The sequence below is a fragment of the Microtus pennsylvanicus genome, chromosome 7 (genome assembly GCF_037038515.1).
Source record: "Microtus pennsylvanicus isolate mMicPen1 chromosome 7, mMicPen1.hap1, whole genome shotgun sequence".
Lineage (NCBI taxonomy): Eukaryota > Metazoa > Chordata > Mammalia > Rodentia > Cricetidae > Microtus > Microtus pennsylvanicus.
Window position 1 is genome coordinate 51700311 of NC_134585.1, and position 20111 is coordinate 51720421.

The window sequence follows — 20111 nt, forward strand, 5'->3', positions numbered from 1 at the left end:
GACAGGGGGACCACACTGGAAATCATATACTGGGGACAGTGGGGACCACACTGGAAATCATATACCAGGGACAGTGGGGACCACACTGGAATTCATGCACCAGGGACAGGGGCACCACACTGGAAATCATATACTGGGGACAGTGGGGACCACACTGGAAATCATATACCAGGGACAGGGGGACCACACTGGAATTCATGCACCAGGGACAGGGGCACCACACTGGAAATCACTCCTGAAAATGTCCTTGCAGCATCTCCGACTTCCTCAGAAATGCACTCCTCAGTGTCACAGTGTCACCATGTCTGACGCTGGCCAGGCTCCTTACCTCACAGCTTTCATGGCCATGTTCTGTTCCAGCCCCAGCCCCAAATTCCTTGAATGTCTGGCTCTGAGCAATTCCGCCTCTCCTCTTCGCCTCCCTCCATGTAATACCAGGGCATGGGAAGAAAAGCTTCTCCCTCCAAAACATGCCAGAGAGGTGACGTCAGATTCTTCTTATTGGATTTTTTTTTGGTCTCCATTACCTTATCTAATTCATGAAATCTCATTTATTTTTAACTCTTGAATGCCAGCAAAATGTGGCTATGTTTCTATTCTGCCTCCAACAACATGATGGCTGGGGTCTCCCTCAAATGACAGCTGTGTTCTTCCCCCTTTTTTTATCCACATGAGCTCAGATGAAAAATCAGAAATTTCATCCAATTCTCCAAGTACTTCTCAGTATCCACATGTTTTTTCCTCCATGGAGGAACCCCAGTTTTCTCCATTGAATTTTCTCCACACATTTTCACTTTTCCTTACACAGCACTGTGCCTGGGCACAGGCAGAGCCTCTGTTGGTTCTTTAGAAAGGATGTAAAGGCCTCTGGTAGGCTTTGCACTCACAGACAAATTCTAGGCCATTCTGGATGACTCTTGAAGCATCAGGATCATAATCAAACTCAACCGTTAATAGCAGAAAGCAAGGTGTCCTCCAATTGGTTGAAGGTGGGGCACAAAGAAATGATGCTCCCCTTAACAATGAGATGGAGACAGATGACGTGACATTAGCATGAGATAGACCACAGAGGTGGCCAGAGGCAATGGGACAGCCTTTGGCACTCACAGTGGCCTGCGGGGTAGGAAAGATTTAAGTTTTGAGATCCAGAGTCTCAATTTTTAAAACTAGGTTTTGTTCCTGACTTATCTATTTGGGCTAATATTTTGAAAATATGCTTTTCTTAGCATTTCTGAGTATATTCTAATTCAAGCTATACATACTTATGTCTAGAGGTTAAGATATTTTAAGAAGGCTCTGTGTGTGTGTGTGTGTGTGTGTGTGTGTGTGTGTGTGTGTGTGTGTGTGTATGTTGAGGGAACGGAGCAGAGGTCAACCTTGGATACTTTCTGTTGATGGCCACATTATTCTTGGATGCAGAATCTCTTCCATGAACCTGGGCCTGCAGTGTCCCCTGGGTCAGCTGGTCAGTTGTTTCAGGATGCCCTCTCGTCTCCATCCTGCTGTACTGGGGTTACAGATGCACCCTGCCAAGCCTTGGTGCACATGGTTATTGATGAGCCAAGCTCAAGGCTGGCATTTTACCCACTGAGCCATCTCTCCAGGTCCATTTTAAGTTAAGATTTTTAAGAGGGGGGGAAAAAGGAATTTGGTATTTGATTTCTGGAATTCAACATAGCTGCATACCTTTTTAGAGATTTTCTAAATCCCAGTTTCTCTTTTAATTTTTCACCCCTCAAGAACCTTGTCCAGAAAGCTCACAAAGTGCAGACGGACCCCTCATGCGCCTAGGCAAAGGGGCTTGCTGCTAGGGACCTCACAGACTATTTGACATAGAAAAACTGAAAGGAAAGCTCAGAGAAGCGGTTCTGAGCTGTGGGTTGTGACCCCTTTGAGGGGGACAAATGCCCCCTTCATGGGGATTGCCTAAGGCCATCTGCATATCAGATAAAATCAGAACAGTAGCAAAATTATAGTTATGAAGTAGCAAAGAAAATTTTACGATGGGGAAGTGGTCACCACAACATGAGGAACTGTATTAAAGGGTCACAGCCTTAGGAAGGTTGGGATCCACTGACTTAGAGATTTGTGGGTGACAGAAAGGTGAGAGAGGCCAGGAAGTCAGCAGATTTGTGTCTAACAGACCCATGTAGTGCTCGGCTTGCAAATCCTCCCATCATGGAGGGGAGGCAAGAAGCCTATATGCACCCCACCCCACCCTTAGAGCTAGCATGTCCTTAGCCACACTAGAGAGAAGTCAAGACATGTATGAGCTCCCACCCCCACCCAGTGCCACTAGGTCACAGGAGTGTCCTCCCCCACCCCAGTTCCATTACGCAGGGAGAAGAGCAAGGGAGAGACAGTCTGTCTGAGAAACTGAGTACTTCTATGCAAAAGAGACTGAGAATCCTCTAGAGGGACTATTACATCAGACTAAGTTACAATCCAGAATAGATTAATAAATTGCTAACTTTCCCACTGCCCAGCGCATGAGATCCTCTAAGTAAGCATGTAAAACAAACGAAACCAAGAACATGCTATGTTCATGTATATCTTTGGAGTGCTCTGAATGCTTCAAGAAACTAGCTATGTATGTCCAACATAAGTATATGTGCCTTGGGTATGTCTGTGACTCGGTTTACTTAGCTGTTAAGTGAGAATAAATACTAGTCCTTGGCTCTTATGTGTCTAGGCAACCATGAGTACCACACTCAGGGGTCCCTTCAGAAAACAGTGAGTGTTGCCTTCCCGTGGGAATGGTCCTTAGAGGAGCAATGAATGGAACAGAGTGTGAAGGCTGCTCAGCCTGGGGCCAGCACCTAGCGGTCATGATCTACCTTTCCATGGGCAGGCACCTACCTAGGCTGCAGATCTTTGCCAAAGGTGGGCCTTGATCTCTTTCAAAAACAACATTTTATAATTTAAATTATGTGTATAAATGCTTTGCCTGCGTATCTGTCTGTAGACCTCACACAGTGCCTGAGGAGGCAGAAAGGGTTAATCGAACCCAGGTGGTGGTGGTGCACACCTTTAATCCCAGCAGTACTTAGGAGGCAGAAACAGGTGGATCTCTGTGGGTTCGAGGCCAGCCTGGTCTACAAGAGCTAGTTCTAGGACAGGCACCAAAAGCTACAGAGAAACATTGTCTCAAACAAACAAACAAAAAGGGTCAATCGATCTCCTGAACTGCAGTTAGAACCATTTCTTAGCCCCTGTGTAGTTAAGACTTGAATCCAGGTCCCCTGCAAGAGTAGCCAGTATTGTTAACCCTTGAGCCATCTCTTTCCCAATTTATTTTTATAAGGTTTCTTTTTATTTATGTTTATATGGATATGTCTGTGTGAGTGTATGTAATATATGTGTACTTCTCCAAATACACATCAGAGAGAAAAATACACAGAAGACCCTACAAAGCTCCTGACCCCAGACCTGCTTTCTATTGTCTCAAAGACCACCCTTGGCATCTGCCCCTCTCTGTGTGAATTTTGAGAGCCAGAGGTGCCGCTGGTTTCATGATCCTCAGTTCCCATGCTGTGCCCAGATGTTAGCAAACCAGGGCTGAACCATGCTTGCAGAAACTTGTTGGAAGCTGGATTAGAATCTTGGCTCCCCGTTCCTCCTCCAACCCCCATGCCTTGGTAAGACTATATTATTTTCTTAGCTCAAATTGCCATTCCCAACTCATTATTTCTCTATGACGAGAAAACAATATTGGCTCTTATGTAATAGCAACCTCAATGAATCTGGAAGTGATCATGGAATGGGTGGATTTTTTTCTCTCCTTAAAAAAAAGAGAGAAAAATAAATTTGAGATTGTTTGCATATGCCTGAGAATATTTATGAACTCTTCCCCTTTTTCCTCATTGCATATTTTACCCGGCACATTTGTGTGTAGTGCGGAATAAATCTTTATGGGAAGCAGAAGCGGAGCAATTAAAAGACTGGGTATCCATCAAGTTCATGGGACGTTAGTCATCAAGGGTCACTGGCTGCCGTAGCCTGCCTGAGGTTAGTTACCACAGCCAGTGTCTGAGGAAGCCTTTCAGTGGTGAGATTCCCTCTTCCCTCTCTCTATCACACACACACACACACACACACACACACACACACACACACACACACCCCGAAGGACTTACTGTCCCCTGCCTTTCACCCTGGTCTCTTTCCGATCCATTTTACCACAGTAGAAAGTTCACTGTGAGTGGTTTCACGACCCAAATGCCATCAGCCGAAAGAGACCATTTAATCCTGTGGTTCAGGACTGAGCCAGCAGGCAGGAGGGAGAAGGCTGGAAGAGAATGTCTGGTACTGTCACGGGCGGCTTGTTAGCCTGGAGTGTTTCAGCATGTGGGTATGGTGTGTCCGTTCCCCTCTGACCATCCCTCTCTACATGGTTTGTCACCAACAAGGATTCCAGGGGGTGTAGGGGGACATAGTTATGGCTGTGCATTAAATATGCAAGGGAGGGTCCATGGTGGCACATGCCTGTAATCTTAGTATTAGGGCGGCAGAGGCAAGAGGAGCAAAAGTTCAAGGTCATCTTTTCTAGTTATTGAGTATGAGCAAAAGTTCAAGGCCATCTTTGCTAGTTATTGAGCTTCATGAGCAAATCTCAAAAAACAATTTTAAAAATCTAAATAAGTAAAAAGAGGGAAAGAAAGCTCCACTTTGGGGACTTGACCTCAGATTTGGGGCTACTCGGAATCTCGTGCTTTCTGTTGCATCTTGGAATGTTTAAGGGTACACTGATTTGAAGTATGGGAGGATACACACAGGCAGAAGGATGACCGCTTCATCGAGTCACAAGAAAACAGTGATAACCATTGACTGACCCAGGCCCTTGTCTCAGGAACTTTCCCTACACTGAGTTGAGTGAACCTAAAAGGGGCCATGTGTGACCTGGGAGCTTTCATTGTCACTGAGATGAGGAGGCTGTCACTCAGTGACATTGAGGAGCTAACCTCTAGCCTCCAGAATCAGGGGCACAGGTGGGATTTATGGTGCCCAAAGCTAATACAATAAACTTAAACAGGGAAGTGAAAAAAGTCATGTCCTCCCATCCCCAGTCTTGGAGAGGGCTCTTCAGTTAAAGGGTCTTGAAGCTATAACCTCAACTGTGAGTCTATTCTAGGCAAAATCCAAATCCTAACGGGGGCGGGAAGTCACTGTGGGATTCCGTCTTGCTTTTCATCTTGTGTCTCTACCATGATTACTGCAAGTCAAGTTACTGACAAGCAGTGAGCATGCTCAGAATGTACGTGCCCTGTGTGACGTTGTAGTAATGAGGTAGAGGACCCAACCATAACTGTTATTAAACTTTACCCCTTCCATTTCAAGAGCTCATTTGGCAGATAGTTGGACTCTATCCAGAGCTGCTCTCTCAAGGTCTCCATCACTGCTTCCTGCCTCTTTGCCAATATTCACTGTTGCCAAAATTCACAGTTCTGAAAGGTCTCCAAGAGGCATTTGGGAATTAGGACTTGGAATGTCTCCTTTCCGTTTGCACACTCCTTCATATCCGTCCACTGATACAAATGGATCAAAATTTAACAACTATACCATGTGTCATGGTCATTTTTAAATGTCAACTTGCCACAACCTAGACTGCCTGGAAAGAGAGTTTCAGTTGAGGATTTATTTGGGTCAGGTAGAGCAGGAATTCCATTGATTGCTCACGGACACCAAGAGAGCCTATTGTGGGTGGCAGCATTCCCCAGGCGGGAGGTGGGGGTGAGCCAGACAAGAGAACAAGCAAGGGGCTGGAGAGATGGCTCAGAGGTTAAGAGCATTGCCTGCTCTTCCAAAGGTCCTGAGTTCAATTCCCAGCAACCACATGGTGGCTCACAACCATCTGTAATGAGGTCTGGTGCCCTCTTCTGGCCTGCAGGCATACACGCAAAAACAGAATATTGTATACATAATAAATAAATATATAAACATTAAAAAAAAGAGAACAAGCAAGCAAGAAGGCACCCTGGATATTTGCTTCATGCTGCTAACTTAACTATGGATGTGATGTGACCAACGGGTCTCAGGCTCCTGCCTCTGACTTCCCTACAAAGATGATCTGCAGTTCAGTAATGTGTGCCAAATAAACCCTTTCTTCCCTCATACTGCTTTGTAACAGGATGTTTTAGCAGAACAACAAAACTGAAACTAGAATATTGTGCTTTTTTTTTTCCTTTCCTGCTGGGATTGGGCTTTTGCCCCACTCTATCGCTGAAAGGATTTGAGAAAGCAAACAAATCCAGCATGAAATGCAATCGCTTTGGGGAGAAAAACATAATAAGTATTGTCCAGTACCCACCCTCTGCCTTAGCCCTTGAATAGTCTGGTAATCCCATCACAGTCTAGACAATCACTGAGGGGAATTCAAGCATTTTCCCCAGCTCTTCTCACTCTATTCTCTCAAACCGAAAACACAAAGCAGATGATGAAGCCGAGTTCAAATGCCACACCAGGGAGAAGGAAGTATTGAGAAACTAACGGCCTGCCTCTAGCCGGTTCCCAAACATTCCAGGAAGTGTTCAGCAGCATTGTCTCAGATTAGTGTCCTTCCATTGTCTCAGACAAAAGGCCTGCTATGAAAAGACAAAAGTGGGTTGTTTGGGAGTGGCTAATTACTAGAAGGCACATCTGGGAAGCCATGACAAGGAGGACAGCCCTCGCAGTTTCTCCTCTGGATGGCAATGCCCCCCTTGTGTATGAGGCCATGTGGGTCAGTGGGATCTCAGGAGCATGCTGTCAAAACAGGGGGTGGGAGAAGTTGACGAGGGGGGCTGATGTCACATGTACAGTGGTTAATGACCATGCAGCAACCCTGTATATTCAGGTGCATAGTTGCCATGTCATCTTTCCATGATGCAAAGGTCCTCTGCTCCTGCGTATCTAAATGGGTTAGTTGCTATACTCAGGATAGAAATATAAACGTCTTCTGCCACCTCGTCTTCTTTGCATCTATGACAGGTGACAGTCTCTATGCAGTGGAATCGAATGCATATTACTAATGGCCATTCCTGTCGGTTGCTTTGGTCCCCCCAAACAGGACGGGGCTCTCTTTCCTATGTCCTGGTCCCTGAAGGTCCCCTCCCCATTTCCAGCTAGTTTAGTCAAAGTTAATACTTCCAGAAAGCTGGTCCTATCTTAGGACTACTTCTGTGTCATTTTTAATTACTTAATCAGCCTTTTCTTCAAAATTATTCAAATACATTATTGTGTGTATTATGAATCATTGACAAAAAATAAATATAACAAAAAATAAAAGTTGCCTAATGTTGTAACTGCTGGAGATAAGCTCCGAATACTTTGACATACGCTTTAACTACTGAAATTCTTTATTTAATAGGAGACACAACTTAAAGTAAAAGGAATTTAATCAAATTAAAAGGAATATCTGGTGTTTTAATCAAATTAAAGAAATAACTAGTGTTTGCTGCTTGGCTAGTTTCTCAGATTTATTGTGTGTGTGTGTGCGTGTGCACACATGCAGGTGTACTCTGAAGTCCCTGTGACTATATTTAGTAAGAGAGCTGACCCTTCTTTTCTTCTTCCATGGCAGCCCTTGAGAGGGGCTTGACAAGGGCACTAAAGAAGCTGGATGACTACCTGAACACGCCTCTGCCAGAGGAGATTGATACCAACATCCGTGGGGATGAGAAAGGGTCCCAGCGCAAGTTCCTAGATGGGGATGAGCTGACCCTGGCCGACTGCAATCTGCTCCCCAAGCTGCATGTTGTCAAGGTAAGAGGGGTCTGTGCCTGGTATTGCCGTCCTCTCAGGCCCAGCCAAGTGTGGGGGGGATGAATCAAGGGTAGTAACTCCTGGGAGCCCAGACAACTCTAGGCTCTGAAGTCAGATTTATTAGGGACCCAGATCAACCTTCACAGCTTGCTGGGTGAACAGCCTCTCTGGGATTGAATTTCCTTAAATTAAAAAAAAAATGTATACATCTGGTGTTCTACCCGCATGTGTGTATTACACTGTGTGTGTCTGGTTCCCGTGTAAGTCAGAAGTGGCTATCAGATACTCTGAAACTGGAGTTACGGATGGCTGTGAGCTGTCGAGTGTATGCTAGGAATTGAACTCGGGTCCTCATGAAGAGTAGCCAGTGCTCTTAGCCACTGAACCATCTCTCCAACCCTTGAGCTTTCATATTTATTTATAAAATCGTCATCTGTTATTTACCTCCAGGGTTATTGTGGGACTTAGGTATGAAACTGCTTATTTTACTATAGGGGCTCAATGTATAATAAGTGCAATGCTACTATACACAGTTGCATCGCAGCCTCATCTTGGAGTTATCCCCGCCATGCTTTCCCACCTGCATTAGATGGGTCCTCATGGGTCTTCATGCATTGCTGTGCACAGACTCCAGAAGCTCCCTCTGCTACCCACCTGCCATTCTCCCTCCATATTGGCTGAATCCATAGAAACCGCAAAGGAGTGGCGTCGAGAATGCCCGTTTGTTCTCAGTGTGCCTGCTGCCTGTTCTCACCACCTGCTCAGTCATTCCCTATAAAAAGGTCACAGACTGAGCACTTTTAAGAGGAAATTTAAGAGTTATCTCAAACGACCTCCAAACTCACACTGGTCTACTTCCTGCTGTGTCTGTGGCAGCCTTCTGTGCAGTGTGGAGGGATGTTTCTGGTAAGGAGCCCTTGTCTTCTGGCTGCACACAGCTCTGAGTACTAAAGCATCCTTTCCTATATGGAGCTCAACCACGTGCTCCAGAGCAACGTGGGACAGCCCCGTTGTTGGCAGAAGTTTCTGTCCCATAAGCCACCTCCCAAATGACTACACAGAGATTTATTGTTAATTATGAATGCTCAGGCAATAGCTTAGGCTTGTTAGTAACTAGCTCTTACAACTTAAATTAACCCATATTTATTATATATATTATATTATATATTCATGGGCTGCCATGCGACTCATGCCTTGTTACCTTATTTTTAAATGTCCTATTCCTTCTGTATATGCCTGGTGACTCCGCCCTCCTTTTTCCCAATATTCTCTCAGTCTGGCTCTCTCACCTAACCTATTTCAGCCTAGCTATTGGCAAGTTGGTATTTTTTTTATTAAACTAATAAGAAATATCTTCACCGTGTACAAAAGGATTATTCCACAGCCCTCTGTTCTCCTTTATCTCATTGGAAGTCAGCATTTGGATCCTACTGAGGTCTCCAAACAGACACACCGCCCTCTCCTCTCCTCTCCTCTCCTCTCCTCTCCTCTCCTCTCCTCTCCTCTCCTCTCCTCTCCTCTCCTCTCCCTTCTTCTTTCTCTCTTTCTCTTTCTCTTTCTCTCTCTCTCTCTCTCTCTCTCTCTCTCTCTCATGTGTGCGTTTGTGTATGTGCATATACATCTAAGTAAGTATATGCATTATAAGCCCATGGAGGCTATACATTAACATTGGGAGTCTTCCTCAATCCCTGTCCACCTTATTCTTTTATCACTGAACTCAGAGCTCACCAATTTCGTTAGACTAGCCGGCTAGTGAGCTCTAGGGACCCTCCTGTCTCTGTCTCCCAGCACTGGGAGTCCACGTGTATACCACCACACCTGTTCTTGTGTATGGGTTATATTAGGAAACTACCCTCACGTTCCCATGCTTGCAAAAGCAAGAACTTTACTGACTCCGTCATCTCCTCAGCTCACCCTGACCCTCATCCATTTTGATGCTCACCATCTAGACGACAACATGTAGTAGGGTCTTATGCCCAAATAACCCCCTGCTTTTACTGTGTCTTACCATCTCATTCTGACCACAGAACCTTTTCCAAGTGTGGTGACCCTTTAATAAATACTAATTTATGGCAATATGATCAGCCCCTATGTTGTTTATGGTAGTCATATTATTTCTGTCCCTCACTGAGGAGAAGGCTCACCTACTCTCAATCATTAGGATATAGCTATTACTTTCAGCTGTAGTATTGAGCTAGATACACAGACTCTCCTCCAGTTAGAGAGCACTCCACCCTGTGGTGAAGTCACTCAGCTGGCCATCCATGTGTGAGTGTCCCACGGTCCTGGGTTAGCACGAAAACTGGGGAGGGAATTACATGCTTCCAGGGCAGGCCAATACAACACTTTAATATGAAGACATTTTCGGCTCAGGGCCAAGCTAAAGATCTCTTGTAGGACCAGCCAAGTATGTTGCTTTGAAGTTATTAAGTATTGCACACCCCACCCACCAAAGTGTGCTTTCTCCTCCTTTCCCTGAATAAGCAGAACCATTAGGTATGTGTGATGCCCACTCAGTCACACGGTGTCATGGTGATAGAATGGAAAGATCAGAAGACCCAAATCTAATTCATCACCTGCCACCAACTAGCAGGGCGGACTAGGGCAAGTCATTTGATCTTTTAGGATTTCATTTTTCTCATGCCTAAAAGAAGAGGCGTGGATCAAATTCCCTTGCTTCCATTTCCTTCCTTCCTTCTCTCTTCTCTTCTCCAACATGTACAGGCAACTCACTTAGGCATCCTTTGTCAAAGTAAGCAAGCACACAAGCTTCTATGCCATCCTCTGAATGCGTCAGCTCCATCCAGCCCTAAATGACCAAGCTAATCCCTGTCCTTGGAGACAGTTCAGTGGGTTTCTAGCTCTGGGAAGCCAGGGATCAGATGGAGGATGGCCTAGGAGGGAACAAAGGCTGGGCCCGGGCTCCTGTCTCCTTGGATTTCTGCTGATCCAGCTTATCAGATCCAGGGACCTGGCAAAGCTCTCCAGTGTAGAGAGCATGAAGGGGAGCCAAGGCAGTTTGGCCTCAGACGCCAAAATCTAATCTGGGCGGTGGGAGCTAACTATTTTCAGATGAGACAGCAAATTCACAGCATGAGTGAGGAAGTTCCTTCTGTACGTCCTCATTCCTGCTTGCCTTCCAGACACATCTATCCCCATCCAAGGATGCTGAGGGGCTGTGACCCACATTCACCTTGAGCCTGGTCTAAACTTCCATGGGTGGGCTTTTCCTGGCCCAGCACAGTGACTGTTCTCAGTGGGACAACTTGGAAGGGAGAGAGACATATATATATATATATAGATTCTGTAATTGCATGTCTGTTATTTCCAAACTAATGAAGATAGCCCAGGATATGTTTTCTAGTTTGCTTTTCTATTGCTCTGATAAAGCAACGACCAAGAGCAGTTTGGAGGTTTATATTTGGCTTACATTTTCACATCACAGTCATCATAAAGGGAAGTTAGACCCGCAACCCAGAAGCAAGAACCGAAACAGAAACCAAGGAGGAACATTGCTTACTGGCTTGCTCCCCTTGGCTTATCGGTCAACTTTCTTATGTCCTGGCCCACCTGCCTAGGGATGGTACCACCCACAGTGGGTTGGGCTCTCTTATATCAATCAATAACCAAGAAAATGGCCACCAGACATATCCACAGTGCGACCTGATGAAGTTCCTTCTCCCAGATGCCTCTAGTTTGTGTACAGTTGACAAAACCAACCGGTACAGCTCTTCCTGAGCACTGCCCTTGAAACCTAGCAACCGGTACAGCTCTTCCTGAGCACTGCCCTTGAAACCTAGCACCACAAAAACAAATAAACAAATGGAAAAATAATAAAACTCCAAGTTAATATGCTAGCACTAATCAAGTATGGTTTTATTAATTAGTGCAAAATAAAATATCCCCAACCCCATTTCTTTGGGCTCAGCTGGCACAGAGTCTATAAATAAATGATCCAGGTTGTTCTCTAATTTGAGATCCTCCTGCCTCAGTCTTTTTTTTTTTGGTTTTTCAAGACAGGGTTTCTCTGTGGCTTTGGAGCCTGTCCTAGAACTAGCTCTTGTAGACCAGGCTGGTCTCCAACTCACAGAGATCCGCCTGCCTCTGCCTCCCGAGTGCTGGGAATATCCCTGCCCCTGCCTCAGTCTTGTGAGATTATTTGGATTCCAAGTTCATGCCTTCGGGCCAAATCAGGCACACCGGCTCTTAGTAGATTCATTCACTCTCCTTTGAGCCATTTTTATCCCTCTTGGCTAATTCCAGCTAGTTCCCTTGGTCAGAAAATCATCACAGTCTAGATTTGCTCCAAGCCGAGACAATCTCTTCTCAAAGGTCCCTGGTCAAACTGGAAGGCCCTCCTCTTGTAGTGACCAGAGGGAGCTCTGGGACAACTGGTGGTTATTGTTTATTGGCTACACTCAAGCAGGACAGAACAATGTAGGTGGTTTCTTTAGGGTTCACCCCCAGGAGAGAATGATTTCCTATCAAGAAGTTCTGCCTCTTGAATACTGGGAAGCACAGATGTGCCTGGAGGTTTCCATGCTCAGTGGCAGTTACTTTCTCAGAGGACCACTCAGATTTGTGGGAATGTGTCAATGGGGAGCCCTGAAGATGTGGGTCCTGCAAAGATACCACCTGGACTTTGGAGGTGAGAGGGAGGGTTGGCTGTGTCGGGAGCCAGTCTCTGCCGCTGAGTCCCTGTCGTGTCCTGCTCCTTCTGAGCTGGCACAGGAGGTGTGGGAGTAAATAAAGAAACAGGACTCATGGCTGCCATAGAGAACAGTAGAGCCATCGGAAGGGGAGCACCTTCTACCCTGGCTTCCAGCCTTGCTGCGGGTGAAGTAACTTTTTTTCAGAGCCTGTAGACTTACCTGATGAGACACAAGTAGGCTGGTCACAACCCCAATATTACCACAACAATAATAATAACAACAAAGCAAATTGGGGGACAAATTTGGAAATGAGCACAGGTTTTGAGGAATGGACAGATTCCATGGAGGAAGGGAGGAGGTCACAAATGACTTTCTACACAGGAGCATGGGGCCACATGACCTGAGACTAGAGTAGCTGAGGTTCATCAGCCCTCTCTCAAGGGGAAGAGGCAGATGGGGGATGCAATCAGTTTGAAGGTGCCTTGAAGACTACTGAGGGAGGATGGACATAAAGACAGGGAACTCCTGTGAATGAGACTGAGAAGCTACCGGGCAGGTGTGCATAGGGGCCGGTTTCCCTTTCCAACACAGACAGTGAAATGCTAAGGTGCTATAGCAGGCAATTCTCTTCTGCACAGAGAAGCAGGACAAAAGTAGAGGGACTCTGAACCCCAAGCAGTTTTTTTGGGTCTCCCAGGATGTCAGAGAACCAGGGTATCATTGTCTAAATGTCACCAGTAAGAGGTCACAGATTAACTTGCACTTAGGGCCTAGGATCTGAGTTGTCTGTCCTCATTATTTGCATAGGGCTGAATGGAGAGGAGAGTTATGGGGCGAGCGGGAACTGTAACAAGTGTTCCTGATTGCTCAGTGGACAGGCCCTGCAATGACAGTCCCTGTGACCCTCAGTGGTTCCCATCCTTTCTAATGCTCAAAGGACAGGCACCGTACTGGTAGTCCCTATAATCCGCAGTTATGATTCCTAATGCTCAAAGGACAGGCACCGTACTGGTGGTCCCTATAATCCGCAGTTATGCACACCCTTCCTAGTTCTCAGTGGACAAGCACCATACTGGTAGTCTCTGCAAGCCACAGTGGTTCCCATCCTTCCTAATGCTCAATGGACAGGCACGGTACAGGCAGTCCTTGTGACCTGCAGTGATGCTCACCCTTCCTCATGCCGTAACCCTTTCCTACAGTTCCTCATGTTGTGGCAACCCCCAACCATGAAATAATTTTCATTGCTACTTCATAACTGCAACTATCATGAATTGCAACGTAAATATCAGTGTTTCAGATGGTCTTAGGTAACCCCTGTGAAAGGTCATTTGACCCACAAAAGGGTCGCTATTCACTGGTTGAGAATCACTGCAACATCTCATGAGTCTTTCAGTCTCTTCTGGGTCTAGTTTGCTCATGGCTAAAGAATGTTTTCACGTTTAAAATGAAAGGCTTTGGAACACCCAGGATGTGACTTAATGGGGGTGGTTTGCCCAACATACATTATGCCTTGGCTTCAGTCCTCTGCAACACACACACGCACACACACACACACACACACACACACAGAGAGAGAGAGAGAGAGAGAGAGAGAGAGAGAGAGAGAGAGAGAGAGAGAGAGAGAATGGTTTCTTCACATATACCTCAATGTACCTTGTCTGATGTTGAGATAACAGAAGATACCAAAGATTCAATTCAGCTGTGCACTGAAGCTTTACTTATTAAAATGACTATGCCTCTCCTTTCTCATCTGGACAATAGGTATACAGTCCTTGCAGGATGCTTCAGAGATCTGAATAGCTCTCACCCAGTTCTGAGTAGTGTAACACAGCACCCAGATGAAAGTGGGCTTATGAGCCAGTCATTAGGGTTACGGAAGGGTATAGAAGCGAGAAGACTGTGGTCCCACCTTGTTCTGCTGTTGCTTACAAGCTGGGGAGGAGAAAAGGATGCTGTCATCCTTGAGACTCGGGACAGAATGTAAATATTGTCCTGGAACCTGAAAACTGGAATGAGCGCCGCCTGGAAGGAACGTGTGCTCTCCCTGGTATAGTAGGATCCCCAGAATGAGTTTCTCGTGCAGTAGGTCATCTTTGTCCTTGTCTTGGCATAATTTTCTGTGGACTTTACATCATCCAGATGGGGAGGAAGGAGAAATCCTCACATAGCTGAGCTGAGGGGGTTCTGAGCAGAATATCAGATCCTGTGGTTTGATGTCTCTCCACCCACAAGAGAAAATGAAGGAAGTTGGGAGCAGAACCCTTGGAGAGATACTACTCTCTGCTGCCCCTGCCTGACCGTGAGAGCTATAGGCAGGATGAACTAATGGGTAGGTCCCAATGAACATTGAACACAGGAGCCCTTGTTAAAAAATATATATCAAGACTCTGCTGATATTAACACAGCATTAAAGCAAGAGCAAGGGCCTTCTGTGTGCAAGGCCCTGGGAGAGCTCACAGGTCATGTGTCCAGAAAGTTGTCCCGACTACACAGACCTTATTCAAAAAACCACCCTGCCAGCCTCCATGTAGTGAAGAAGCAAATGCATGAAATGGGCACCAGCCAGGCCTCAGTGAATCGTGTTAGACAATGGCTATGGAGTGTCTGGATCTCCTTTGAGCATTCTGTCAGGACCCATTTACCCATTTCTGCAAGGTAAAGTCCTGCTATCACCTCCATGTCAGAGAAAAGCAAATTGGAGCTCAGAGAGGTGTCAGGGATTTGTCCTTGGTCACAGCTGTCAGATGGAATCGGGACTACAAAGTGGCCAGATGAATCCCAGAGCTGGCCCCTAAAACACTGCTGTTTCTATAAACACAAACCCCTCTTCTCCACAAGTCCCAGGCCACATCCCATAAGCGTGGAGACTCGGAAAAGATTGGAGATTACTAGTGGCCCACGCCTTCACCAGATCTAGAACTTACATATATACATGCTAATACCTGACTCACTTTTTTGGGTCCCACCACCACCGCCATCACACAAAAATAAGAATGCTTATTTAGAGCATAGCAGAAGAGGGACCAAAAATAAAGAGAATTTGAACTATAACATGAAGCATGTATCTGTAATCCTTGTACCCGGGAGTTGAGGCAGGAGGACTGAAAATTCAAAGTCTCATAGGAAGTTTGAGGTTAGCTTGGGCTATGTGAATATGGATACTCTATTGGTAATATGCTTGTGGTTGTCACACATATTTCCCCAAATATGTTACATAGAATGGAAACTATGTCTACCTAAAAAAATTTCATATCGCTTCAGGTTTCCTTCACAGCACACTTTTTTTTGTTTTTATATATGTGTATGCATATGCATGTTTGCATGCCTGTAGGCATGTATATGCTTTGGTGCAAATAAACATGTATGTGCATACACATGGAGGCCTGAGGTTGATGTCAAGAGTCATCCTCAGTTTCTCTTCCATTGACTCATTAAGGCAGTCTTTCTCAATCAAACTCAGCTTGCTGATATGGCTAGTCTTTCTGGGCAACTTTTCTCAGCCTTGGTGCATGCAGATGTACCTGATATGCACAGTCACCCGTGAAATCATGGCCCTAATACCTCCTACTGATTTGTGTCCTGTCTTCACACTACCTCTGTCTTGTCCTCTTTGTTTAGATCGTGGCTAAGAAGTACCGGAACTATGACTTCCCGGCTGAGATGACAGGCTTGTGGCGGTACCTCAAGAACGCCTATGCGCGGGACGAGTTCACCAACACCTGTGCAGCTGACAGCGAGATCGAGCTGGCCTATGCAGATGTCGCCAGGCGCCTCAGCCGATCCTGAGCTTAGCCATTTGGCCCGATTCTGCTGCAAAGGAATTCTATTTCTCCCAAGGGCCTTCTTCTACAGACTCATTTCCCTCCTTACCTTGAGGAAACATTTAAAAGCAAAGAATGAAGCCACATCCTGCCGGCACCCCTGAACTCAGCTCCAGCCTGCTACCTTCTAAGATCAGTGCCATCTTTCCGCCCTATCCCAGGAGCCAGACGAGAGGAAAGAACACAGCAGCAGACCTTCCCACCTGCTGACCCCATCTAGGGTCAGTGTGACTGGGATCAGTTTGAAGAGCTCCCGTGGGATTGTCACTGGTCCCTTCTGCCAATGTCATAACGCTTTCCCTGATGCATTAACAACTCCAATCCCAGCTTCTCCTCCACCCCACCTCTTCCTCAGTAACTGCGAGGCCACCGACAAAAATCATCCCATGATCCTTAGGGAGAGAACCATGCTTTGATTGGAAGACAGTGCTGGGGGAGGGACTCAGTTGGGTGTGGCTTTGGGAATCACGCAGAGCAGTTCCAGCTGCTCACTTTCTGACGGAGGGCCATATTATAAAGTCCCCTTGGATACACCCCAATTCGTCGCAGTGCTGGGACCAGGTGCAATATGATTACGTCCTGGCCAGCACTGAGCCCAGCTTTCCACCTGTCTTCATTCTGCCACAAAGGCGGTTGATCTAGGATTGTAAACTGAGGCAATCCAAAAGGAGAGGGACTTCTGGGAAGCAATGTTGATGCCAAAAGACCCCGCAGGGTCTACAGCCACAGGGGTCACTGACTGAAGAGCTCTCAGCCACTGGAGATTACATGAGTGGGTGGGACTGTTCTTCAATGAGTGGCTTTGGGTGGAGTTGTGGGAGGAGAGGGATGGGAGCAGATAAAGCAAGGAGTTTGAAAAGTAGCCTAGTAAACCTTTAGACCGGTCTTCTCCCTCACCATCTAAATCATGGACTGTTCTTAGGGCACACCCAACCATCAAGCAGACTCCAACATTGGCCAAAATTGTCTTCCGGGCCCTTCCTAGTCACTTCTGGATGTGGGTTGCCACCTGGGTGTGCTCAGGATCCCGGCTTCTTCAGCCCCAGCGTCTGATGGAAGAGAAATCTAATAGGGAATGGTGTGATCAAGGGCTACCTTTAGAAGAAAGCCCATGGGTCTTTCTGACTGGGAAGCCACAGCTTGAATTTGGAAAATATACTGTCCTGGGTTCATTTTCCCTGCCGTCAGACTCATCTATCAGATTTTTAAGAAAAAGCTTTTTTTTTTTTTTAAGCCTAATATTTCTCTCCTTAGTTGTCTGCCTTGTGTTTTACCTACAAAGCTCACAGGGCCTGAGTATGGGAGCCTGGACTGACCAACCATTATGACAAATGAGTTAACCATTCGCTTTTCCTCTACCAATGAGCTAGGGTGCACATGGGAGAAATCCATCCGCTGGGCCTCACTCTAACAATCCTGCCTTCTGTGTTGCTGCCAGTGCAGGGCGAGGCTCCTGAGGACCGGAAAGCCCCTGGACTTGGCTCATTACTCCGGAGGGTGGGGCAGCACGGGTCCTTTCCACAGAAACGTCAACACGTGCTAACAGTCACCGGACTCACCTGCCTCTAGGGATCACGAAAGCAAAGCACAACCATTGATCCAAGAAGGGAGGAAGCGGGAGGTCTCCCTAGCCCATTGGGGAAGAGGACTCTGCCTGTGTTTTATAAGCCTGAAAGGGCTTTGAAGGTGCAAAATGAGTCGATTCATTTCCAGCCTACAGGAACCTTTCTACAGGCTCTCGGCAAACTGCCCCTGGGGTGTTTAAAGGGCAGCTCTGCCTAGGGACCGGCCCTTTTTCTGCAGGGAAAGAGCCCCTGGTGGGCCTGCTGAGCAGGGAGGGGGCAGGAAGAGGCTTCCAGAACCATAGGAAGGCTGTTTAATTAATAGGAAACCATGCTGTTCTCAGGAATCCTTCCCAGAACTTGCAAGCAGGGTGACCCAGGCAGTTCACAGCCCTGTGTCCTGCCGGTGGACCTCAGGTGAAGACCAGGATACATATAGAGGGGTCCCCGAGGGAAAGGAGAATACTCAGGACCCTCATGTGATATTCTGAGCCCAGAAATGGGCAAGTCTTTAAAAATAAACCACCCAAGCTGAGTCAATACTATTTCTAGAAGGTCCTCCTGTGATTGGGTTAGTTTTACATACATAACAAAATTGAGCCCATGTTGGATCTATCAAACCCCTTTAAAAAGTGGTGAGATTATAGAATGGAGGCTCTTCTGAGTACTTGAGTTCAGAAGTGATTTTAATGTTATCAGAGAATCATAATTAGACTGACCAGTGTCTTAGGACAGAGTTGTCTTGGTATATAAAAATAGCAATTAAGTAAATGATGATTATGCCCCCATCCCCCACCCCCAGAGCAGAGTTTTCTTCTGAGGCTCCAGCTTCTTTGGACCTTGGCCTTAACCTTGTCATGTATATGATTCACCATCTGCCACTACCCTCTCGTAGGTTCCAAGTCTTAACTCAGACCGTGCAGGCACTGCCTGCAGAGACTGGATAGGAGCTGTTCTGGCAAATGCCAGTCCCTCAGGAAGCATTTGGGTGACAGAGAAAGACAAGCTATTTTGATGGAACCATTTCTTTTGTGTTCATTTCTCACCTTGGATTGACACATGACAATTGTGTGTGTGTGTGTGTGTGTGTGTGTGTGTGTGTGTGTCAAGCGGAAGGCAAGACAGGCAGCTGGAGTGAGACTCAGAATGACTGAGTTGCGTGTATCTACCTATTTAAAACTTCCTACATCTTAGGGTGACCCAGAGAGAAGACCTTTATTAAGATATTAGCAACTATATACAATAAGATAGAAAGTGAATTTTTGGTTGTTCCAGAACATTTCATATTTTCCTGCTAAATTCAGGGTCTTAGGTATGTGCATATTTCACCCTTTAAACAAGGGGTCTAGATTAGGCTCCTGGCAGCAAACAACTCACTTGTGAAGTTGGAAACAGTCGGTTTATTTGGCCAGGCAATCCTAAATATGTGCCAGCTTCCTGGTAGATGGCAACTGCCCCTGGTGTTCCCTTCTGGCGCTGGTGGGACCAGACAGGGTCTTGACTTTTCTTCATCCACAAGAAGCCGCTCCAAGAGTGAGGTTTGTTTGGGGGATGTTTTTGGTACCTTCTGGTTGTGAGATGAGGCAGCAGTCGAGAAGACAGCACCTGTGCTTCAAAATGGCCATATTCTACAGAAAGACAGTCCCAAGCATTTTAGGACCATCTTGGGAATGGAACATGCTTAGCATAGACAGACGTTAACTGTCTAAAAGTCCCAACCTGCAAGGCCCAGGCATATTGTGTTTTGAGGAAAGCAGAGGCAGAAGCTGGGTGTCCATCTAGTAAGAGTTTGCAGCCATCACTGGAAGGATTTGCAACAACAATCAGATCTTTCTAGAAGCAACAGGTGTCTGATAGGTGCTTCTGGGATTCTCCATTTTCCCATGGTCAGAGGTGAGCTCAACTACAAGACAAGTCAGGAAACGGATGTGGCCTTGCCTGGAAACATGAAACATTAACTTGTGCTTGAAACTAAGTTCAGTGAATTCTCAAGGCTTATATTTTAAGATCTAAGTATGTGTATCATATATATATATATATATATATATATATATATATATATTCATACATATTAGACCTATACATGGCATTAAGAAAGATCTTTAAGCTAAGTGATACTGGCATATACCTTTAATTCCAGCACTCAGGAGGCAGAAGCAGGCGATATCTGTGAGTTTGAGGCCAGCCTGGTCTACAAGATGAGTTCCAGGACATCCAAGGCTACACAGAGAAACCCTGTCTTTCTCAAAAGAGAAAGAAAGAAAAAAAGAAAGAAAGAAAGAAAGAAAGAAAGAAAGAAAGAAAGAAAGAAAGAAAGAGAAAGAAAGATCACTAGA

At 46.0% G+C, this 20111-nt stretch overlaps 1 protein-coding gene across 1 annotated transcript in view; it reads left to right on the forward strand.

Annotated features, from left to right (window-relative positions):
- Positions 1 to 19832, forward strand: part of Clic5 (chloride intracellular channel 5) — a 96862-nt gene extending 77030 nt beyond the window's left edge. Inside the window, exons 5-6 of the mRNA XM_075980686.1 lie at positions 7559 to 7740; positions 16011 to 19832. Of these exons, the coding sequence (XP_075836801.1) occupies positions 7559 to 7740; positions 16011 to 16178 (350 nt within the window). The 3' untranslated portion in view covers positions 16179 to 19832. The remainder of the gene's footprint in view (positions 1 to 7558; positions 7741 to 16010) is intronic.
- The last annotated feature ends 279 nt before the right edge of the window (positions 19833 to 20111 follow it).